The 25,381-nt window shown below is 40.0% G+C and overlaps 1 protein-coding gene across 2 annotated transcripts in view; it reads left to right on the forward strand.

Annotated features, from left to right (window-relative positions):
• Positions 1-25,381, forward strand: part of ABHD5 (abhydrolase domain containing 5, lysophosphatidic acid acyltransferase) — a 42,306-nt gene that overhangs the window by 798 nt on the left and 16,127 nt on the right. The window contains exons 2-5 of one of the 2 annotated variants that reach the window (XM_043885563.1): positions 585-635; positions 19,868-19,953; positions 20,405-20,522; positions 22,472-22,844. In XM_043885563.1, the coding sequence (XP_043741498.1) occupies positions 20,504-20,522; positions 22,472-22,844 (392 nt within the window). In that variant the 5' untranslated portion in view covers positions 585-635; positions 19,868-19,953; positions 20,405-20,503. The remainder of the gene's footprint in view (positions 1-584; positions 636-19,867; positions 19,954-20,404; positions 20,523-22,471; positions 22,845-25,381) is intronic. The other variant, XM_043885562.1, reaches the window with a different exon arrangement.

Genomic DNA, 25,381 nt, shown 5'->3' on the forward strand with positions numbered 1-25,381 from the left:
AATGTGTAATTTACCAGATAGTTTACAGAAAGAAAGTTAACACGATTTGGATAGCAAGTTCACTCAAATATCTCTCAGAGATCTTCCTTTGCTTCCAAGTGTTCTGGCGTTACTGGAGAAATGTGTGTGTTTGCTCTTCAGAAGACACACATGTAGAAACCTTTATGAAAGTGGGAGAAAGATGTCTAGTGGGAAGCTTTTTAAAAAAATTATTTATTGAAGTACGAGTGATTTGCTATATTGTGTTCAGGTGTACATTAAAGTGATTCAGTGCAAAAAAAAAATATATATATATATATTCTTTTCAGATTCTTTTCCATTATAGGTTATTACAAGGTATTGAATATAGTTCACTGTGCCATATAGTAGGTTGTCGTTTATTGTTTTACTTATAGTGGTGTGTATCTGTTAATCCTAAATTCCTAATTTATTCCTCCCCCCTTTCCCTTTGGGTATTCATAAATTTGTATTCTATATTTGAGTCTGTTTCTGTTTTGTAAATAAGTTCATTTTTATCATTTTTTTTATTCCACATGTAAGGAATATCCTCTGATACCTGTCTCTCTCTGATTTTGTTCTGTTAGTATGATTCATCCATGTTGCTGCAAATGACGATTTTTCATTCCTTTTTTGAGGTCAGTGTTCCCTTATGTGTATGTGTATATATATACACACCACATTTTCTTTATTCATTCATCTGTTGATGGACATTTAGGTTACTTTCCTGTCTTCCAGGACTTACAAATAGTGCTACTGTGAATATTGGGGTGCATATATCTTTTGAAATTAGAGTTTTCATCTTTTCTAAATATATCCCCAGGAGTGGGATTGCTGGATCATATGGAAACTCTATGTTCTTGTTAAGGAACCTCCATGCAGTTTTCCATAGTGGCTGCACCAGTTTACATTCCCATCAACAGTTAGGAGGGTTCTAACAAGAAACTTTTTGATATACAAATATATTGTTTATTTTATTGTTTTCTAGCTGTAGTTTCATGCACTTAGCAGTAGATAAAGAGCAGTTAATTAGTGAAAAGATTACATTGCTATGAACATTATTGTCTTATTTCTCAAAGCCAGTCATTCAGATTGGAAAGTAAATAAACTTATATGCTAATCCCTGTATGTGTTTAACATTTTGACAACAGTTCTACTTCAGATGCTGGGAGAAATTTGCATTTTGAAACATAACCTAAATGACAGAGGATAATATAAAGTCCCATGATAGATGGGGTGTTTGGAAAGATGACAGAAGGGAAAAGTTGTGAAATAGTAGAAACTAGCTTCTTCCCTTGACTTTTGTTTACGTGAGTCACTCACTTCACAAGTCCATTGTTTTGGTTTGTTGATGAATTTACTTGTTGAGGTAAGATGCCTAATGTTGTGTGATCACAAGTAGGAACCTGTTAGCTGTCACCATCTAGTTCATCACAACATTTTTGGCTCTGAGACTACTTTTATGGGGTCTGTTTGGCCTCCATGTTGCTGGGAGGCTTGCGAGTCCAGGGTACAACCAGGAAAGGAATTTGCCGTTTTGGGTGACAGCAGGAGGTCCTGTAGATAGAGTATAAACTATCCTTAGCAGCTGACCAGTCATAGTCCCTTGTTAGAGGTGGACCTCTTTGGTGCTCTTGGTGATACACTTGAGCAGTATCCAGTATATAAACTGCTGTGGCCTTATGAACTCTACTAAGCAAGTACCCGCTTATGCTGGGTGTTCCCTACTGTAGTCATATTAAACTTTAAGGTTGAGCCTATGTGCTAGGTATCACTATACCCATTTTTCAGGTGCAACTGCAGCTGGGACTCCACCAGTGAGGAGTGGGAGTGGATTGGAGCTCCCTCTGTCTCTGGATTTAGTCTAAGGAGCTTTCCCACATCTCTGCTTGCTTCTCACTGGGATTGGGTTTACTAGGATGTTTAGTTCTTATTTCCTTTGCTTCACTGATACTTTGTTATTTAGTCCTTCATTGATACAGAGCTCACTTTAATTTTTTTAAATTGGTTAATCAACAGTCAAGAGCAAAGTGGATTGTGAGAAAACTGAAGTCTTTGAATCAAGTTCCTTATTCTTAAGACATTTCAGATCTAGATGGGGCAATGACATTAACAAAGGAAACAATTATAAAACAGTCATTTTAAGCCTTTTTGTTCTTCACTTGCTAAATCATGTCCAACTCTTTGCAATCCTTTTAACTGTAGCCCCCCAGGTTCCTCTGTCCATGGGATTTCCCAGGCAAGAATACTGGAGTGAGTTGCCATTTCCTTTTCCAGGGGTTCTTCCAGACTCAGGGATCAAAGCCACGTATCCTGGTTTGCAGATGGATTCTTTACCACTGAGCCACGCTGAGAAACCCCAAAGGCTTTTTGGATCATTTGATTCTTATCCTTTCCTTCCTAGTGCAGACGGTCATGCCTCAGAGCCATTTGGTTTTCAACATCTAATCCTTTTCAGTTGCAGTACAGTTGAGAAAGCAATATGTAACAAGAGTTAGGTAGACTTCTGTTAATTGCTGCAAGGGTTGTCCTAGAGATTGTTTAAGTATCAGTTGGGTTTAGAGGAAAGCTGTCATGGAATTGCCTAGTTGCAGAGTAGACCATAGACTAGCCAACTTGCAGTGATGGTCCAGGGTTATTGCTAAATTTTCAGGAATTTTGCCAACAGTTGGCAGCTTGAAATCAGTCATGGTAGTTGTACTTACATCATGGAAATCATCAAATAGTATAAATAAGGTATTTTTCCCCCTTCATCTCCAGTGGGTTTATCCTACTAGATTTTCATTAGAGTTTGATTGTGTTTTTTTGCCTTGGAGATAAGATAGAGAAATCCACTCTCCTATCTTTTAAAAGACTTTTCATGTCAGTGACCCCTCTCTGTTGCCATCTCCCCTTTCCAAATCCTTACCTCTTGACTTCTAAAAATCACAGAACTCCTCAGTGTTACATTCCAGTGGACTTCTATTTTTCTTAATACTTAGCCTTTCTTGGGTCCTTTTTAGTGTTTGACACTAAAGATAGCTACTCCCTTTGGAGACTTTTATCAGACCTTCTACCTCTTATGACATTTTGCTTCTTGTCTTACCTGAGACCAGTAGTTAATTTTGTTTTTTACCCTCATTCACTCTCTGCGATTCTGTCTCCATCTGTGTTTACATTGTGTTGTTTACTCACAACTGCTTGAGCTATCCTGTCTGTAGGGAGGGCTCAGAATTCCTTAGGATTAAGCCTTCTTCAGTACTCTAGTGATGTTTCTAATTGGGTATCAAGTGTTTGCAACTGGTTTCTCAAATGTAACAAGTCCCAACTAGGACCTCATTTGCACCTCCTTCCCTTGAGCTAAATCATACAAGAAGCTCAGTGCTTCCCCTTGACTTCCTGTTTTTGTTAGGGTACTTACACATTACCCAGATAATCATGATGCTGTGATCACTCACCTAGAGCCAGACATCCTGGAATGTGAGGTCAAGTGGGCCTTGGGAAGCATCACTACAAACAAAGCTAGTGGAGGTGATGGAATTCCAGTTGAACTATTTCAAATCCTGAAAGATCATGCTGTGACAGTGCTGCAGTCAATATGCCAGCAAATTTGGAAAACTCAGCAGTGGCCGCAGGACTGGAAAGGGTCAGTTTTCATTCCAATCCCAAAGAAAGGCAATGCCAAAGAATGCTCAAACTACTGCACAGTTGCACTCATCTCACACACTAGAGAAGTAATGCTCAAAATTCTCCAAGCCAGGCTTCAGCAATACGTGAACTGTGAGCTTCCAGATGTTCAAGCTGGATTTAGAAAAAGCAGAGGAACCAGAGATCAAATTGCCAGCATCTGCTGGATCATCAAAAAAGCAAGAGAGTTCCAGAAAAACATCTATTTCTGCTTTATTGACTATGCCAAAGCCTTTGACTGTGTGAATCACAACAAACTGTAGAAAATTCTGAAAGAGATAGGAATACCAGACTACCTGACCTGCCTCTTGAGAAATCTGTATGTAGGTCAGGAAGCAACAGTTAGAACTGGACATGGAACAACAGACTGGTTCCAAATAGGAAAAGGAGTATGTAAAGCTTGTATATTGTCACACTGCTTATTTAACTTATGTGCAGAGTACCTCATGCACAATGTCGGGCTGGATGAAGCAGAAGCTGAAATCAAGATTGCTGGGAGAAATATCAATAACCTCAGATATGCAGATGACACTACCCTTTTGGCAGAAAGTTAAGAAGAACTAAAAAGCCTCTTGATGAAAGTCAGAGAGGAGAGTGAAAAAGTTGTTTTAAAGCTCAGCATTCAGAAAACTAAGATCATGGCATCAGGCCCATTGCTTCATGGCAAATAGGTGGGGAAACAGTGGAAACAGTGGCTGACTTTATTTTTGGGGGCTGCAAAATCACTGCAGATGGTGACTGCAGCCATGAAATTAAAAGACGCTTGCTCCTTGGAAGGAAGGTTATGACCAACCTAGACAGCATGTTAAAAAGCAGAGACATTACTTTGCCTACAAAGGTCCGTCTAGTCAAAGATCTATGGCTTTTCCAGTAGTCGTGTATGGATGTGAGAGTTGGACTATAAAGAAAACTGAGCGCTGAAGAATTGATGCTTTTGAATTGTGGTGTTGGAGAAGACTCTTGAGAGTCCCTTGGACTGCAGGGAGATCCAACCAGTCCATCCTAAAGGAGATCAGTCCTGGGTGTTCATTGGAAGGACTGATGCTGAAGCTGAAACTCCAATACTTTGGCCACCTGATGCGAACAGCTGACTCATTTGAAAAGACCCTGATGCTGGGAAAGATTGAAGGCAGGAGGAGAAGGGAACGACAGAGGATGAGATGGTTGGATGGCATCACTGACTCAATGGACATGAGTTTGAGTAAATTCCGGGACTTGGTGATGGACAGGGAGGCCTTGTGTGCTGTGGTCCATGGGGTTGCAAAGAGTCGGACATGACTGAGCGACTGAACTGAACTGAAGTGAACTTAGTTAGGTATTTAGGTTCTTCTGGTCCTCCAGATTAAGAGATGTGGTACTGTCTTTTCACTATCCTTCCCCACCTCCATTGATCCAAGCACAGAATCTGTTCCCACGTCCAGTAGCCTCTAAGTGCAGCATCACCTTTCCAGCCCTGTTGTCACCTGGGGGCCACTTGGTTCAGACTCTGATTACTCCCTTTTCTAAATTATTGCAGGTTTTCGGTACGTGTTCAGTGCCTATGCTTTCCACATAACTTACGTTTTTTAGTTACTTTTACACCCCCAGAGGCACAGACACCCACAGTAGAGGGCTTCCCAGGTGGCTCAGTGGTAAAGAATCTGCCTTCCAGTGCAGAAGATGCAGGAAATGTGGGTTCAATTCCTGGATCGGGAAGATCCCCTGGAGAAGGAAATGGCAGCTCACTCCAGTATTCCTGCCTGGAAAGTTTCTTGGACAGAGGAGCGTGGCGGGCTACAGTCCGTGGGGTGGCAAAGAGTCAGACACTGCTGAGCGCTCATGCAGTCAGTTGCACACACAGTGTGGTGTTATTATATGTCCTCAGCCTGACTTCCAAGCCCTTTGCAGGCAGTGAGGCTGCTAACTTTGGAGTCTTATTTCCTTCCTGTGCTCTGGACTCAAGCCAAGCTGTGTCTTTCATTGTTTCCAACACATGTTCCTTGCTTACCTCCTATTTTTCCATGACTTGGTTCAAGTTGATTTCTCTGACCCCAAACAGATGGTGATCTCCCTTCTTTTAAGATCCATGGTGTTTTCCTACACTTTCTTTATGGCACCTCCATCGTGTCCTGTAGTATCGTTTTTCTGTACTTGTTTTGTCAGATCATTGAAGACAAAGCTTTTGTGTTACTGAAATGTCTGGTTGAGCCCAAAGGGGCTTTATAAATAGAAAGTTTCAATAAAATTTTAAGAATTAAACATTTCAACTGTTTTAAATTTATGCTGACACAAACATTATGATAAAAAATCCTAGTACTTGATTATTTATTTTGTAGTTGATGATTTAAATTTTTTCATTCCGAAACATCAAGTACATCAATAGATACTGTTATAAGAAATTCAAAGTTTAAATTTGTCTAGGATGAGTTTGAGCAGTTAGAATCATAAACGTAAATTATGTAAGAGAATTGTGAATATGGTTCTTCTCCTTGACCTTGGATGAACCAACAGGGAACCATGCTTCGCTGTTTTGCCTGTTCTCCAAAATGCCAGTTACAGACCAGCAAATGCAGATGTCATTCCTGTGACAAAGAACCTAACAAAAGATTTTAAAGTCCCATGGGTGGTACACTTAGTAAAAACAACACTGACTAATACATTTCAGAATAAAATGTGCCTCTGCATGAGTCCTTAAAGTGTATAATATTTATAATAGACATTCAGAAACATTTTATAGTTAGATTTTTGGTCTAATTCCATAGTTCTGTAATTTCTCACTCCTGATTGTGAATCATGAAATAATTGTCTGGAAAAGTGTTTTTTTTTTCCTTAAAGTTTATTCAATTTGATACCTAGGATCTTTAGTCTTTCATTTTCTTTATATAGTGGATGAACTCATTTCGAAACTAACAACAAAATGTAACTTGGATTTATTAAGCAATGTAAAATCTAAGAACTCCATGTGTAGCTTCTTAATTATGTATGTTGGATGATGATGCTATGTCTGGTTCCAGAATGGCTTTCTTACTATGTGCAAGAAGATATGAAGCAATTAGGGGAAAAGATTTCCAGCACATGGAAAAAGTTATAAGTTAGGAAAATAACCTTAAAAATTGTACAAAAATATTTTTAAATAAAAAAAAATGAAGAACAATAGTTACAGGTTAAAAAGTTAAAAGAATGCTAGTTAATGTGTTGAAATATTAATATATTCAAGAGCCTATGTTGTCATTGATCTCATGGTTATGATAATTTGCTTCCCTAGTATCATTTATTTAAAATAAAATGGCATGTTAATAAATTATGACTTGTGTGAGACATACTCTTTTTTTTTTTTTTCTTCTTCTTCTTCTTCTTTTCCTGAGTAGGATTTAAGAAGTCTTTTCTCAGGAAAAAAAGGTCTTTATTTGCCCAAGGGTTATCATTTTCAGTCTGGAAGTTTTCAGTCATTCACTGGTTAAGGAATTATTTCAGAGGAATACATGTATTCATAACTCTAGTCAGTTTGGATATTTATAATAAAAATGAAAACCTCATCATTTCCCTAAATGAGGTAGATAGAATAGTTGCTTAGAGTAGCTTATAGAGAGCAGTAATAAACATAGTTTTTCTTTCTTGATAGTACCAGTCAGTATAGGCCATTTTAAACAAACCTGTAATATAATGAAATTCTCTTTACTTGTAACCTAATTAGAAATGTTATTTAAGTAGCCAAAACTATGTGGAAACTGACCAGACTTCTGTATGTTTTCTTCAGAATACTTTGAAACCTCTTTCACTGTTTCACAATATTTACAGTTTGTGCAATTCAGATTTAGTAACACTATGGATAGTCAAATGCCTTAGACAAGAAAACAGGAATTACTAGGAAATTTAAATGTTGATAGCCTAGGATACAAGTACAATGTTAATGCTATTTTATAAAAAAGAGAGAGAGTACATAGAAAATTCAGGGGGAAAGTTTCAGTTTTCTTTGTAGAACTAGGGATACCTAAAATCAGATTCTTGGGTTAACAAACTGTTAATATGCTAAGTACGTCTTATTTGGCGTTCCTTAGAGTTGCCACCTTTGGTATAGTGTTTTAAAGCTTTTACTCAGAAGTCTGCTCACTGAAAGTATTGTTTACATGTTACACGTTGCAAAGCAAGTTTATTTAGTATTTTGTTTAGATGCTTTAGGGCTTGGGTCCTCAGCCTTCCTAGTGAGGTTGGTTCTCAATAGATAAGACAGTGTATGATAAAATCTTCTTGATGCCATAGATAGAGTCCCTATTGTGAATGTCTTATCTTTATATTACAGCTGACACTTTTCATCTCTTCTGATGTCAGGGCCTCAGCAACGTATGATGGTGTTTCCTATTCATCTGCTTATTAGAGAAGTTAATTTTTGCTTTTCTGTGTATTTCCCAAAGTTCTGAGGAGGCAGTCCTGCATCTTGTTCACTGTATCATGGCCATGGTAAATTGAATTGTTCTTTTGAATTTTGTGCCCTCAGAAGTATGGCTGGACATCTGACAAACTTCAGACTGTGTGGTTAGTTCCAATCTCAGTCTTCCACAAAGTAAGCAGAGAAATGCAAAAACAACTCTGGATGGCATAGGAGATTTTGTGGAAGAGGCAGAGGGTTTCTTTGAAGATGGGGTCAATTTACCCCAAAGACAGGAAGTGAGGTTGGATGGGTGTCTTAGAGAGTTGAACCGCAGAGGTTGCCAGCTGAGTAAGGTGTGGGAACTCATGAGCAAAAGCTTATAAACTGAAGGGAGGAAAAGGCAGACCCTTGCTGTCACTCTTTAAAAATGTGCCTTTGAACCTATTATGCGCTAACACTCAATCCTGTAGAGTAACTCTAAGAAAAAAATAAAGGCAGTTTATTTAAAACATTGTCATCTAGTTAAGGCAAAAACTGATTAGACAGAAACATGAGGGCCAAGGGGAGAGAGGTATCTTTACAGTTCCATTAACAGTGAAGATAAACTTTCACTGTATTTTGTTAAATATATTTTTTTCAGTTTAAATATACTTTAGAAAAACTCCACTTAAAAAAATTATCTACTTTGTTGAAAAAGCTGCTGTAAAAAACCTGGAGAGTTATTATTGGCCCCTCTTGTGGTTGAAGAGCCCTTGTTTTTAATGTAATGCAATAAATAGCCTTGCAAACATAAAAACATTATTTTGCCCCTTCTCTTTGAGTTAAGGCAATCACTGGGAGGCAAAATGCATAGACAAGACAATCCTATCTCTTAAAAATTGGTTTTATGATGAGTGGTGAATAGGTGAAGGTAGGCATGATTCCTATATTAACGGCTGACACATCACATTTTAAACCCTAGTGCCTTGTGCATAGTAGGCATTCAGAAACTAAAATTTTTTATATATAATTTGAATACTGAAACAAAGATTGCATTTGTGTTTCCTCTGCCCCAATATGTTTGTGATGTGAGGGGGAACAATAGTAGATTATAGTTCATTTTACTTGTATTTATTGTTTTTGTTGTACTGGCCTCTGATTCTCTTTGGCCAAGAACTGTGCTGTTATTGAGGGATATTTGCTGAAAAAAATTAATGAAATTGAGTTGTGAGTAACTTCCTATTGGTACTAGTTCATGTATTTATGGCCAGACATAGACGTTGATGACCATCTTGTTAAGAACTTTTTTTAAATTTAAGCTCTGAAGAGCATGAGATTCTTATAGTTTCCTGTTAAGCTACAACTGAAAAACAATAGCTTTAGTTGCAGCTTTAGCAGGCAGTTGAATAAATTGGAAGTTTCATTGCTGAAGACTTGTTTTTCCTTTATAATTTGTCTATATTTGCAAATAAACTGATAGTAGTAATGCTTTCTGTTATCTTGATACCTTGATAATAAGTTATAGGTAGCATTTGTCAGAGATGCCTAGAGGTCTTTCCTCCTGTTAATTCAGAAGATTTGAAACCGGTAGCAGAGAATGTTAGACTGGAGCCTGATTTTAATATAGGCTATTATGGATCTTCTCTTCTATCCTTCTTTTTTATTATTGAGGCATAATTGACATATATCTTTGTATTTGTTTCAGGGGTGTAACATAATGATTTGGTATTTTTATATATTGTGAAATGATTATCACAGTCAATCTAGTTAACCATGCATAGTTATAGAATTTTTTTCTTGTGATGACAACTTTTTTAGATTTACTCACTTAGCAACTTTCAAATATGCAGTACAGTATCACTAACTAAAGTTTCCATGCTATTCATTACATCCCCATGACTTACTTATTTTATAGCTGAAAGTTTTTACCTTTTACTCTCTTCACCCATTTTTCCCACTCTCCTCCTCTGTCAACCACCAGTTTATCTCTGAGCTTATTGTTGTTATAGTTGTTTTGAAAGATTCCACATGTAAGTGAGATCATATGAATTTGTCTTTCTCTGTCTGACTTAATTTCACTTAGCATGATACCCCCTAGGTTCACCCATGTTGTACAGATGTTAATATTTCATTCTTTTTTATGGCTGAATAATATTCCATTATGTATATGTTTTGTGTAACATACACTCTCTGTCAGCTTGTTGATGGACACTTAGGTTTTCCTGTATCTTGGCCATTGTATTATAGATAATGCTTCAGTGAACACTGGGGTTCATGTATCTTTTCAAGTTACTTTTTTTGTCTTCAGATAAGTACCCAGAAGTGGAGTTGCTGGATCCTAGGGTAGTTTTATTTTTTGAGGAAACTTCATACTATTTTCCACCAACAGTGTGCCAGGGTTCCTTTTTGTCCATATCATCTCTAACATTTTTTTCTTTCTTACCTTTTTGATAATAGCCATTCTAACAAGTGTGAGAGGGTATCTCACTATGGTTTTTTTTTTTTTTTCTCACTATGGTTTTGATTTACATTTTTCCGAAGTTAGTGATCTGAGCATCTTTTCATCTGTCTGTTTGCCATCTGTATGTTGTCTTTGGCAAAAAGTGTATTCAGATCCTCTGCCCATTTTTTAACTGGACTTTTTTTTTTTTTGCTGTTGAGTTGCATGAGTTCTTTATGTATTTTGGATGTTAACCTTTTATCAAATTTATGATTTTCAGATGTTTTCTCCCATTTTGTGGGTTGCCTTTTCGTTCTGTTGATTGTTTGCTTTGCTGCACAGAAGCTTTTTAGTCTGATGTAGTTGCACTTGCTTATTTTTGCTTTTGTTGTGTTCTTTAAAAACTGATACCTGAGTGTTTGGCTTCCAGTCAACCTAAATCTAGGTGCTGACTGAGATTCTCCCCTTTGGGACACTGTGTTGGCACACCCTCAACTACTGGGAACTAGTAAAAATAAAATTAGCTTCTTGGACAATCACAAAGGATTGAAAGATGGCCAGGAGCTAGGGCAGGGCTGAACAATAAGATTCATCTCCTGCAACCAACCCTTTACCATTGGGAGAAGTGGTGGTTTTTCATCTAATGCATAGAAACCAACACAGAGAATCACCCAAAATGAGGAAACAAAGGAATATGTTTCAAACGAAAAAACATGATAAAACCTCAGAGGGGAAAAAACCCTACCGAAATAGAAGTGCGATGGGACTGCAGTCAGAAGCCTCCCCACTGGTCCCAGATCTGGAGGTGTCCCCTGGGCAGCAGTCATGCAGATCAGGGCCCCAGTGGACTGGACAAACTCCCTTCTGGAAGATGCTGGTGAGCTATAGCAAGGCAGGGTGAGTGTAAAATGGCATCCCCCAGCCTGCGCTCCATGAACGCACCTCTGTAGCTGCTCATGTGCGCCACACCAGAAGCCTGCTCCTTAGGCCAGAACTCCTGGGCAAGTGAACAGGCCTCTTCTGAGAGAAATGAGGGGTGGGTTTCGTCTGTGTGGTGTCCTGGGGGTGGTAGTCTCCGAGAACTGTCTCTGTGATTGTTACAGCCCCATGGCACCCAGGAACACAAGCCCCTCTGCCAGAGCCAGGGAAAGAAGGGGTGTCCTCTGGATAGCAAACCTAAAAACTGGGTTAAGACTAGGAAGCGAGTCTCTCACATGAACCCGGGGTGCTTTCAGAGGGCTGCTTCTGGGCTGGGCCCTGGTGCCCGTGAGGCTACACACAAGCCCTTTGAGAACCATTCCTTGGTGTGCCACCCCCCATGTGTGTCATGGCCTTGAGCCTTAAAACCAGGCATTTTGGGGGCTCCTCTTTCAGGTGCCAGTCTGTAAAGTCAGGGAGCCCTATGTGGGTTATGAGCTGTTTTCTCCTCAGGGAGAAGCAGCTCTGGATTTGTGTTACCTCCTGATTGTGGGTCGCTGTGCTGTATAGTAGGATTTACAGTGAGATTCTGTCTCAGCCTTTCCCACCTGCTTCAAAGTGGTTTCTCTCTAGGTGTGCCCCTTTTATGGAGGGCTTGCTCAGCCAGCTTTTAGGTTGTTGTCAGAGGAGATTGTTCCATCTATAGCTGTGGATTCAGTGTGTGTGTGGAGGAGATCAGAGCAGGATCTTCCATCTAGAACCGGAACCCCAGCATTCTTCTTTTCACATATTATCTCCACAGTATAACCCACCTGCCATGAAACCTGACCAAGTACATTTGCTTATGTTGTTGTTTAGTCGCTCAGTCATGTCCGACTCTTTTGTGGCCCCGTGGACTATAGCCCGCTAGACTCCTCTGTCCATGGGATTTCCCAGGGGAGGATACTGGAATGGGTTGCCATTTCCTGCTGCAGGGGATCTTCCTGAACCAGGGGTCGAACCTGAGTCTCTTGCATCTCCTGGATTGGCAGGTGGATTCTTTACCCCCCGAGCCTCCTGGGAAGCCCAGTTTGCTTATAGTCCTGTCCTGTAATCCTCTGTGTGTAAGTGTGTTCATGTGCATACATGCACACATAGTTATGAAACTTACTATGAAGTCTTTATATCTAAAGATCAAAAGACAAGAAGAAATTTGACTAGCAGATAAAAAGGAAAAATTATATGTATTTGAAAAAAAGTGTGAAGGACAATGCTTCCGATCACCTTCCTAAATTGTTCATTTTGTTGATTACCCTTTTCTTGACTGACCTTTTTGCACTGACATTTGTTTGTTTTTTATTTTGTTTTGGGAGGTTCAGGCCTGTAACTTGCCCGCATCCTATCTTCTAATGGGAACTGGTGGTACTGGAGGTGCTCTCTGCCTATAGAAATGATCTTTATTTGCCTTCCTTCATCCACTTCTTTTATTTCTTATGACCAAGGCCTTCATTTCACACACACAGTTATGAAGCACTCACATGGCCATCAGCCAGTTAGTGTTTTTGGCACTGGCAATATAAGAATGACGTTAAACGTGGGTTTAGCATTTATTATGCTCATAGTGCAATAGGGCAAATAAATACATAAGCAAGTAACCAGAGCAATAATAATAACTGTATCTGTGACAAGGGTCAGAGGAGTGACTAATGACTCTTGGCATCAGGATCAGGGATAGTACGTATCTCAGGAAAGACAAGGTATTCTGTACAGGAGGAGAGCCACAGAGGCATAAAATATTATGAAATTTGGGGAGTTACGAGGTACTGGAAAAGTACAGTGTGAAAAGATTTAAGATGAGGAGAGGGTAATCTATGGATGGAATGTGAAGCATCTTCTGCGCGGGCCTGAGGAATATGACTTTGTTCTGTAAGTAATGACAACTCCTCAGGCGTTTTAAGGAAGGTGGTCGCCTGAGAAAAGAGTTTTGAAGTCACTCAGTTCAAGTCACATCTCTATTTATGTCATTTAATTATGGATGGCATCACCGACTCGATGGACATGGGTTTGGGTGGACTCTGGGAGTTGGTGATGGACAAGGAGGCCTGACGTGCTGCGGTTCATGGGGTGGCAAATAGTCAGACATGACTGTGCAACTGAACTGAACTTACTAGCGGTATACTCTGGGGCTTGGTGCTTGACATTTCTGAACCTCAGTGTTCGCATCTGTGAAATGGGTGTAGCCCGAACTGAGAGTATCTTGGATTGTGAGTGACTTAGTCATTCAGCAAACATTATTTATTGAGCACCTGTTATACATAATGCCTAGAGAAATTTTATAGGGAAGGGAAGTGCAGTAGGATGAGCCTACAAACCCTAGAAAAATGTGGTAGATGCTGTATCAACCTATTCAGAACTTAGCATGTTTTTCTATTCAATGCTGTTCTTTTCTTTTTTAAAGATTTTGTTGTTGTTGTGAACCATTGTGGAAGTCTTTATTGAATTTGTCACATTATTGCTTCTGTTTTGTGTTGTCATTTTTTTGGCCACAAGGCATGTGGGGTCTGAGCTCCCCAACCAGGGATTGCACCCACACCCCCGGCATTAGAAGGTGAAGTCTTAACCACTGGACCATTACAGAAGTCTTTCACAGCTCTTCTTACTCATGTATTCTCTATTGTTATTGGTGGCATCTCAGACAGAAACCTAGGAATCCTCTATTATCCCTTCTTTGTAACCAATTATCAAATTCAGACTGTTTTACCTTTTTTTTTGTTATAAAATTTTATTATGAATAAAATTTTATTATGATGAAATGCTTAAGTTTTATGTGTTCATTTGCTGAATTTTGACATACATACATACATCTGTGTAATCCAGTTGTATATTAAGATGGAGAGCTTCACAGTCATCCACTTCTAATTCATTGCAAGCAGTACACTTAAGGTGAAGCAAAAAACTTCATATCATGAAGGCATATTAACATGCTAGGTATTGGGATAGAAACTGAGCATGCAGTGAGTCCTCACCTTCAGGGCTATTTTGGTTAGGTGAGGATACTGATGAGGAAATGTGAGCTTGAGGACGCAACTTGAGAATTAAGAAAATAGAGCTTGATTACAGGAGTCCATCCTGCCACCTTGATCTAGTCCTCTTTGGGTATGTGGGAGAAATGGAATCTAATCTGAGGTTGATAAGAGGCTAATGAATCATGGGAAGAAGGGGAGAGGTGTATTCCATGATATTCAGGTCCAGGAACAAGAGGACAGGGAATGTTATATGTCTAGAGGACAGAGAATAAGAAATGCCAAAAATGACATTAAAGCTTGAAGTGAAAGGCTGGAGCAAGGCTGCAGGTCCCAGTGCAGCTCAACTGGAAGTAGCCTCACCTTTGAGACAAGCAGTTCATGTAAAATGACAATTCTCTGTCAATTCTTATCTTTGCGCTCCCTCTGAACCTTATATAAAACTCTTATTTTATGCCTCATCAGTGTTAGTGAATCATAGCTATTGTTGTCAGTATAATAACTACTATTTACTGGGTGTATTTACTCTACCTTGGAGCATACTTCCTGCTGCAGAAGACTTGCAGCACTGGGAAGGCAGGTAGTAGGGGCACAGGTAACGGGAGTGATGCTGCTCCGGGCTGAGGAATACCAGCAGCCACCGGAACCGCGAAGAGACTAGGAAAGAGTTTTCCCCTTAGAGCCTCTATTGGGAGGCTGGCCTTGCCAGCAGTTAGGTTTCAGCCCAGTGACCCTGAATTCAGACTTCGGGTCTCCAGAGCTGTGACAGAATGAATTTCTGTGGCTTGAAGCACGTGGTAATTTGTTAGAGCAGCCTTTGGCAACAGGGCCCTTGTCAGCTCGCCACATGCACGGCATGCTTCATTGTGTACACGTGCTCATGCCTTTCCTGCACGGGGGATGCCTAAACCGCCACTGCAGCTTTCAGAATATCCGCTGGTTTCGGTTCAGGCTGGTGGAGTAGAAGGATGTGTGCCCATCTCCTCCTGTGAGAGCACCAAAATTGCAACTAGCTGTTGAACAACCTTCAACAGGAGGATGCTGGAACCCACCAGAAAAAAGACACCCCACGTCCAAAGACAAAGAAGTAGTCACAGCAAGACGGTAGGAGGGGAGCGATCACAATAAAATGAAAATCCCAAACCCACCAGGTGGGTGATCCACAGACTGGAGAACAATAATGCCAATGAAGTTCTCGCACTGTTGTGAAGTTTCTGAACCCTACATGAGGCTTCCCAGCCTGGGGATCTGACAAAGGGACTGGGAATCCCCAGGGAATCTGGCCTTGAGGGCCAGCGGGATTTGATGATAGCCTTTCCAGAGGATGAGGGAAAGCAGAGACTCCAGTCTTTGAGGGCACAAACAAAATTCTGAGCACACGAAGACCCAGAGGAGAGCAGCAGTAACCGCACTGGAGACTGAACCAAAGCTGGTGTTGGAGGGCCTCCTGTGGAGGCGTGGGTCAGCAGGGGCTCACTGCAGAAACGGGGGCATTGGAAGGTCCCCCTTGGTGTAAACCCTCTTGGAGTTCACCATTAATCCTACCATAGAGTCTGTAGACCCCAGGGCTGGGTCGCCACAGGCCAAGCAACTACCAGGGAAGGAGTACAACTCTACCTATCAGCAAATAATTGGATTAAAGCTTTACTGAACAAGGCCCTGCCTGCCAGAGCAAGACCCAATTTTTCCCATGCCAGTCCCTCCCATCAGGAAGCTTACACAAGCCTCTTAGCCTCATCCATCAGAGGACAGACAGAAGCACAGTTTTGCAGCGGCTAAAACAAAAACCATATTACAGAAAGTTAACCACGATGAAAGGAGAAGGCAATGGCAACCCACTCCAGTACTCTTGCCTGGAAAATCCCATGGACGGAGGAGTCTGGTAGGCTGCAGTCCATGGGGTCGTGAAGAGTCGGACATGACTGAGCAACTTCACTTTCACTTTTCACTTCCACACAATGGAGAAGGAAATGGCAACCCACTCCAGTGTTCTTGCCTGGAGAATCCCAGGGACGGGAGACCCTGGTGGGCTGCCGTCTATGGGGTTGCACAGAGTCGGACACGACTGAAGTGACTTAGCAGCAGCAGCAGCAACCACGACGAAAAAGCAGAAAGTTCTGTCCCAGATGAAGGGACAAGATAAGACCCCAGAAAAACAACTAAATGAAGTAGAGGTAGGTAACCTTCCAGAAAAAGAATTCAGAATAATGATAGTGAAGAAGATCGAGGATCTTGGGAAAAGAATGGAGGCAAAGATTGAGAGGATACAAGAAATGTTTACCAAAGACCTAGAAGAATTTAAGAGCAAACAAACAAGAAATGAAGAATACACTAGAAGGAACCAGTAGCAGAATAACTGAGGCAGAAGAATGGATAAATGACCTGGAGGACAGAATGGTGGAAATCACTGCCACAGAAGAGAAAATTGAAAATAGAATGAAAAGAAATGAAGACAGCCTAAGAGACCTCTGGGACAACATTAAACACACCAACATTCACACTGTAAGGGTCCCAGAAGGAGAAGAGAGAGAGAAAGAACCTGAGAAAATATTTGAAGAGATGATAGTTGGAAACTTCCCAAACATAGGAAAGGAAATAGTCAACCAAGTTCTGGCAGTACAGAGTCCCAGGAAGGATAAACCCAAGGAGGAACCCACTGAGACACATAGTAATCAAACTGACAAAATTTAAAGACAGAGATAAAATATTAAAACCAAAAAGGAAAAAAATGACAAATAAATTACACGGGAATTCCCATCAGGCTATCAGCTGATTCCTCAGCAGAAACTCTAAAAGCCAGAAGGGAATGGCATGAAAGATTTAAAGTGATGAAAGGGAAGAACCTACAACCAAGAATACTCTACCCAGCAAGACTCCTTCAAATTTGATGGAGAAATCAAAAACTTTTCAGACAAGCAAAAGTTAAGAGAATTCAGTACCACCAAACCAGCCTTAAAACAAATGCTAAAGGAACTTCTCTAGGCAGGAAACAAGAGAAGGAAAAGACCTACAGGAAATAAACCCAAAACAATTAAGAAAATGGTAATAGGATCATACATATCCTTAAATATCATAATTACCTTAAATGTAAATGGATTAAATGCACCAGCCAAAAGACATAGACTGGCTGGGTGATGAAAACATGTGCACCTATGCCCTTCCACTTACCACATCACTCTGCTTGACCCTCCCTAAATTGTATGTAATTATTTTATATTGTTAGTCATGTTCCAGTTATGACTTGCAGTTGTAATTATCTTTTATTTTTTGTCTATTGATTGTGAAAGCTGATAAATATCTTTTACTATTGTGATTACATAACTATGATCATAGTATTAGTCATTACTATTGTATCATGATTGATCAACAGAAAAATAATAGAACTCCGTATCACCAAAACTAGGATCTAATAGAACCTGTCATCACTTTTTAAAATCAAGATGCATATCAGAATTATCTTGAAATTTTTTGAAAAGTACAAATACTCAGGTATTACTTTTTTTCTCCAGAGCTCCAGATATGTTTCTAATGTAGCAGTCGTGTTTATAAACAACTGGACTATATGATGATATTTTAGTTTTATCTAGTTTGTTTCATTTTTTGTATTTCATATTCAGTGCTCCCATTTCATTTAGTTTATGTTCTCCAGTTTCTCCATCTCTTCTTTTTTTTTTTTTTTTTGGATGTTCTTTTTCAAGCCTTTATCAAGTGTAGTAGAAAAGCTTTTGTATACATTATATATGTAAATATGTATGATATATGTATTTTAGAAACATGAATTTTTGCCTAATTGGAAAAATTATGGCATTTTGATCCTATTTGACTTAGTATGAATAGAATGCTATATTTCTAATTAAAAAATAGATAGTCAACAAGCAACAAAGTTTTACTGTATAGCATAGGGAACTGTAGTCAATATCTTGTAATAACCTATGATGGAAAATAAATTCAGAAATAATAAATGTGTATTTGTATAACTGAATTACCTTGCTCTGCACCTGAAACACTGTAAGTCCACTATACTTCAATAAAATGTATTTTTTTAAAAAAAGAAAGAAAAATCCTATTTGTGAAGATCCAGCCCAAAAACAACTTCCTGATCCCTTTAGGGAGAATTAAGCATTGTTAGCTCTGTTTGGTAACTGATATGCCCCAAGTGAATAGAATAGTTCTGTAAAGATAGTGTGTGCTTAATAAGTAACTGTAGAGTGAGTTCATTCTATCATGTATTAGAGTTGTTGGGTCTCCTGTTTCTTCCATTAGATTTTTTTTTTGCTTTTTTTTTATTTTTAAAATTGAGATATAATTAACATGTAACATTGTTAAGTTCAAGATACACACTGTGTTGATTTATCCACTTATATATTGCAGCATGATTCCCACCATAGCTTGGCTATCACCTCTACCATATCACATAATTCTCTTTTTTGTGTGTGGTAAGAACATTTAAGATCTGGTGTCTTAGTTATGAAGTCTACCGTACAGTATTGTTGACTGTAATCACTATGCCATGCATTCAATCTCCAGAACTTATTCATCTTCTAGTTATAAGTTCTTACCCTCACCTGGTTTAATTTTTCATCATTCCTCATCTTCTCGTCTCCATCCCTGTTGCCCGAGCCTTCATTCTGGCTGTTGTGTCTCATCTGGAACCTGCTTCCTCTTGTTGAATTCTTTTTCTCTCATGAGAAAGGTCACACTTTAAGTGATGCGGGTCAAGTGCCGAGCGCTTGGGAGCTGTCAGGTGACCGCTGATGTCCCGCGTCCTGTCAGGATGTGCCTACGTCTGCTGCTGAGTCAGGATTTGAAGGCTCCCCCTCTGTTTGCTACGAGCCCCACTGTACCTTTCCTCACCTCTTGCCCAAGGCCTGCTTGCTCGTCCTCTGTTTAGCTATCTCCCACCAGATGCCTGGGACATTCTCATCATTTGTTGTTTGCTGGAATCCAAAGCTTTTAATAGTTACCCAGGTCATGCTATGGTAGATTGTACATGGGCCCAACCTCTGCATTTGTTTTAGGAATGTGTTCTACTCTTAACCATGAGATTTGAAGCCTTTTTTTTTTTTTTTAAATCTCATTCTTTAGTAAGGTTTCTCTTCTCTCTGCCCTCATAGAAAATGTGTTTTACATTTGCTGTGAACTTGCCATTGAAATGATCGAACTCATGGTCTTTGACTTTTTGTACTTCCACCCTGATAAACTGTCTGGCAGTGGGGTGGGGGAATGCCTTTTTTTCTTCTTGCTCTGTCCATTTTTAGTCTACTTGACTGTGTGGAGTGTGACTGTCCATGGAGGTAAGATGGACTTTGAGATCTACATGGAGGTTCTCAGCTTGAAGCTGTCTGTATCTCAGTACTTTATCACAGCGCTCTGTACCTATTTGGTGGACTTGTCACCTGCAGACAGCTTCCCTATCACACAGTGAGCTTTCTATTCTGCTTTTCTTCCCCCTGTGCAGCAGTTGGGAGTTGAGAAGAGCATGAACTCACCTCTTTGTATTTTGTTTTGATGCTCTAGGTCAGGATGGCTAACTGGTTGGCTTCCCACATGGTGCCCTACGTCAACCTCACACCTTAAAGAAGCTGAAGAGAAAATTTTAAAATGTAAGGTTTTCTTCTTGTAAGTGAACTGAGCCGTTTACTAAAATAGGTCCCATATACTGCATTGCCTTGAAACTGAAGATAAGATTCTGTGGTGTGTTAGTTGTTGGCAAAAGAACTTTTTTTCCTTTTTCATGTCATCAGTAAGTATGTAAGTGTGGAAAGAAGTCAAGGGTTCTCAAACCTTTTGGTCTTGAGGTCCTTTTATACTCTTCAATTAAGAAGTACCTCAAAGGTCTTTGTTTAGCGGTTATAGCTATTAATAGTTACTGTATTAAAAATTAAAGCTGTATAATTTAAACTGTGGTAACTTATTAATTTACTTTAAAACCCTAGCAATAAATGCACTGCAGCTTAAATAACATTTTCTAAAAATAGCTATTTTCTGAACAAATGTATAGAGACTAGTAACATTGTCTACAAGTTTACAGATCTGTTTAATGTCTGGCTTAAGGTAAGACCCCTGGATGCCTATATGTGCTTCTGCATTTAGACTGTTGGTCATCACTTACCATGTGTTCTCTGGAAGGCTCCACTGTATACCCATCAGAGAATGAGAGTGGAAAAAACAGGTAACGTCTGAGAGTATTTTGAAAATAGTTTTGACCTGGGAAGGCCTCCCGAAAGGGTCCCCAACTCACCAGGGGTGCTTTGAGAGCATTCTGCAGGTGCTGTGGTGCAAGCAGCCTTGTCTATTGGAACAGATGGTGGAGTACAGCCATGTAACCTGCTCTAAGCCCAGGGCTGCAGCCAGGGTTTACAGGATCTTGGGCAAGTCCCTTTTCTCAGTCTCCTAGTTTCTGCCTATAAGAGGAAGTGGGTGTGGTGATCCTTAGAATTCTTTCTGGTTCTAGGATTGTAGGATTCTTTATGTTGGCATTCATAGTAGTACGGAAACTTTTTTGTTTTTCTTGTTTCTTGTGAGTGCTGAAGTTTACCCACACGTGTACTCTCAGAGTATTCCTAGGTATCTGTGGATATACTTTCAAGTAATGTTCTTTACTGTGTAGTTTTGTTTAGAGGAGGAGATTAAATGGTGTACATCTGTGATTATTGTGTATGTTTGTACAGGTACTTACACCTGTTTTTCATCCTCTCTGCTGCAAATGAATTTCCTTTGTAAATTTGAATGATTAAGGAAAAAGTGACCGTAACTGGATATATCCCTGGAAGGGGACATTTAGCCTTTTTACATGGATTTTTAACATGAAACTCCATTGGGTAATCTTGTTCTCTCCAAAGCTGGGAAGGTTGTCATTGCGGTTTACTAAATGAAAAAATTCTTGTCTGGAGATTTTTTTTAAAACAGGGTGGGAGCGCTAGGAACTCATTTCCTGTATCTAATGAACATACTGATTTCCTCCTGCTAGGTTCTAGGGATGCAAATAGGAGAACTGGCCCCCGCTCCCGTGTCAGACACAGGAGCACAGTGAGATGAGCTCTCATAGAGGTCACAGTAGTTTTTATGAGAATACTCACACAATATCTGTGTTCAAAATGCCAGTATGGTTGGGCTTGGCACTAACACCAGCTCACCTCCCTCTCCAGATTGCTGTCATTTCCCTTCACTCAGGTAACGTGGACTCTGTTAATATTCTCAACAATTGCTGGGTTTCCCTTTCGGCCACCATGTGGGGACAAAACCAAAAGTGATTTCTCAGGTGAAAGTGCAGAAACTCGTGGCTCTCCGGTATTTGTCCCCTGCAGACATACATGCGCAAATCTTTAAGGGATATATCTAAAGTGTAGCTGTTCAACTGATAATGTGAGGTAAAAGGATTTCAAATTAGTTCCATCTTTAGTCAGTTTGGGGGGAGATTTAAAGTATTTAGTCCTGTAGCACTGAGGATAAGAACGATGTTTTATCTACACAACTGTGATTGTTTATTTTCTCTGAAGTATTTACTTTTGTGGATCTGAACTCAGACTACCCAGCACTCACACTGAAGAGTTCCTTCCATACCCTGTGATCTTTTTCTACTAAACCTTGTGGTGACTTAAGATTTCAACACATGTTCAATACGCATGCTGTTAATCCTTCCCTAAATTCATGATGACTTTTTAGGAAAAAGTATTTCTTTTGAGTCTGACTTCAATCTTTAATGCTTAACCTTCAAGTGTTCTACACATACAAGGTACTGTTACTTTGTTATTGTCGGTAAAGCCAGAGACCTTAAAATAATGGATTCAGTGACCACTATGTCCCTCTCCAGCACCCTCCACTGATGGATGTGTAAGGAAGTCCAAAGAGCTAATATGACTTGCCAGGAAACCTAGGACACAGGTACTTGAGACTTGTCTGAGATAGCTCTTCCTACTAAGGTGTGAGATATGGTCATTAAGAATTACCTGGTTCAATAAAATGTGTACATTTTTTTAAGGGCTGACATAATAAAGGCTAAAATCATGTAAATGCATACTAGGTGGTTCCTAGGTGATTAATTTCCAGTTGCTCTGAGACTACTCCCCTTCTCAGAAGTCATGAGGCTAAACAGAATTTCTCTTTTTATGTTCCCGTTAGGTGTCCCCTGCACATACAAAAAAGGATCCGTTCGTATATCTAGTGGAAATAAAATATGGACACTGAAGCTCTCTCATAATATTTCAAATAAGACTCCACTTGTCCTCCTTCATGGTTTTGGAGGAGGTCTTGGACTCTGGGCACTGAATTTTGGCGATCTTTGCACCAATAGACCTGTCTATGCTTTTGACCTGCTGGGCTTTGGACGAAGTAGTCGACCCAGATTTGACAGTGATGCAGAAGAAGTGGAGAATCAGTTTGTGGAATCCATTGAAGAGTGGCGATGTGCCCTTGGACTGGACAAAATGATCTTGCTTGGACACAACCTAGGTGGGTTCCTGGCTGCTGCTTACTCACTGAAGTACCCATCCAGGTGAGTGGGGGTGTCAGAAGAGAGGCACCCAAGCATCCGTTTCCGGTTCCCCTCTTTGGTGGTGGTTGGTGTCTGATCCTTCGAAAACAGACATTCTCTTAAAGGACCCTGTAGATCAAACAGCCACAGCTGATGGCCAGTTTAGTAGCAGAAATAATATTGTCAGGTTTTCCTGTTATATCTGCTACGTAGGAGGCTTGTAAAAGGACTTTTTATTTATTAGAATGTACACAATTTAAGCCACAAGTTGTGGTTGTTCTGTTGTTACTATTTACTTAGACCTATAGATCCAGCAGGCTTTTCCTAGCCTTTTCTAGGTTTCAGGAAGCAGCAGTAAGAAACCAGAGAAATTAGAACACATAGGCTCTTGTGCTGTCTTTATGGCTTAGAGGAAATCACTTAACTCTAAATTTTAGTTTCCTCATCTCTTAGGTACAGAAAATATACCCACATTATATCTTGTAGCATTTTTATTCTACTGTGCCCTAACCTTTATTGCTATAGAATTTTTTTTCAGAGTCATTAAATTAATGATTGTTTACTTCAGAATCTTTTGTAGTATCTACGCCTTCCTTTACCGTATTTTCTTATGCTGTTTCCTATTATTTATGTTGCTAATCTGAGAGGAGGTCACATTGGAGTGCTCAGAAAATAGAAGCAAAGCTCATTTTTGTTTTGTTCATCTTTTTGGAAAGAAAACAAAAAACTGTCAGCATTTTTGTGCCGCCAGTGTATTTTTCCACTGGAGTAGTGGGCTAATCCAGAATTGTGACCGACTTTGACGCTGAGGTCTGTGAATGGGATGACGGTCCTTTTCAGAGGCGGGGGTGCACGTGTCGGGCCGTCCCGTGGCAGAACTGCGGGTGTCCTGTTCACACAGCACAGTCCTCTCCGCGCTGGAGGGTAAAGCGGGCTTGTCACCGTGCAGGTCTGTGCTCTCAAAAGAAATCCAGATTTCCTTCTTCTGGTTGGCTTTTTGGGGATTATTGTCTTTTATCAAGTCCTACTCTCAGTGATGAACAACTGCCTGTGTTTGTGGGGAAGGAGCGATTACTCTTCTGGTATAATGAAACATGGCTGTCTGTGGAGGTTGGGCTTCCTCTGGTTCTGGTCAGGTATTTATTTTGTTTTTATCGGAGTGGAATTACTTTACAGTGTTGTGTTAGTTTCTCCTGTACAACAGTGTGAATCAGCTCTGTGTACACATGTATCTCCTCCCTTCTGAGTCTCCTTCCCAGCCCACCCCGCCTCCCACGCCTCTGGGTCATCACAGAGCCCTGCGCCGAGCTGCCTGTGCTGTATAGAGGCTTCCCACCAGCTGTCTGTTTTACACATGGTCAGTGCTGCCCTCTCAACTCATCCCACCCTCTACTCTCCCTCTGTGTCCACAAGTCCATTCTTCTTGTCAGGTATTTATAATGTCTATCCTGTGGTACTCATTCCCTGGAGGTGGGACATGGCACTCCGTGGGCCAGGCTCTGGTCATGAAACCATACGTCACAGGTTCCTGTCCCTTCAAGGCTATCTGCCATTTAGATCACTTGGTGAGATTTTCATTTGCAGTTGGGAACTGCTCTAAAGAAATAAGCTACTTCAGTGATTTAGAAGGGAATAACCACTTGAAAACCATCTATAAAAGAGAATAAGGGAGCAGAACAAGTATGTAAAATAAAGCCAGTGATCCCTGCATTGAACTGACTACGGTTTAGAAAATGATTCTTTTTTTTTTTTTTTTTTTTAGAAAATGATTCTTGAATGCTTGTGCCTAATAAATCTGAACTACTGTGTGAGGACCAAGAATCACTAAGTATTAGCAATGGATGAATGAGAGAATGCTTGAAATAATTAGCATGTTTAAATTGGCTGCTTGCTGCTAAATATTGAGTGAAACTCTACAGAATGTGTTGGATATGAAGGCCTGTATTTTTTACTGCATAAAAATTGAATCTTGAAACACAAGTTGATTTCAAAATAACAAGGTTCTTCGGGTTTTCAGAGATCCCAAGTCATGAGTGAAGGCCAGTGTGTTTTTTTCTTATTACTATTAATGGTCCCGACTTGTGTTAATTTCTTACCTTACAGAAAATTTTCCTCCTCCATCCTGACCAAGCAAATTCATTCAAATTTACATAGAAGATCTGATGTTATGGCTAACTGAACAATTCAGCAGATTCACAGATCCAGACATAGTTAAAAACAAGTGATGGCCACCTACATGTGTTCATAATTATAGCAAGCTCAACAGTCAGTGAGGTTTAGCATTAGGTGTTTCTTCAAGTTTCACTCATACTAAACATCTGGGTGGTCGTCAGGGTCACCATCTGTGTGATCTGAGAGGTTTTACCTGAGCCAGAAAAGCTGCTGGGTGGCATATACATATTTCCTCTGGTGCAGTAGCATAGTCTGTTTTGTAAGGAACTGCCTGCTCTAAATGTCACTTATCCAACTTTAACTTGATCCAAGTACCTTTTTAAAAACTTTTGTTTAGAATTATTTTGAGAGAGAGGTACAGAGATTCCTTATGTAATCCCCGTTCC

The sequence above is a fragment of the Cervus elaphus genome, chromosome 24, assembly GCF_910594005.1.
Source record: "Cervus elaphus chromosome 24, mCerEla1.1, whole genome shotgun sequence".
Lineage (NCBI taxonomy): Eukaryota > Metazoa > Chordata > Mammalia > Artiodactyla > Cervidae > Cervus > Cervus elaphus.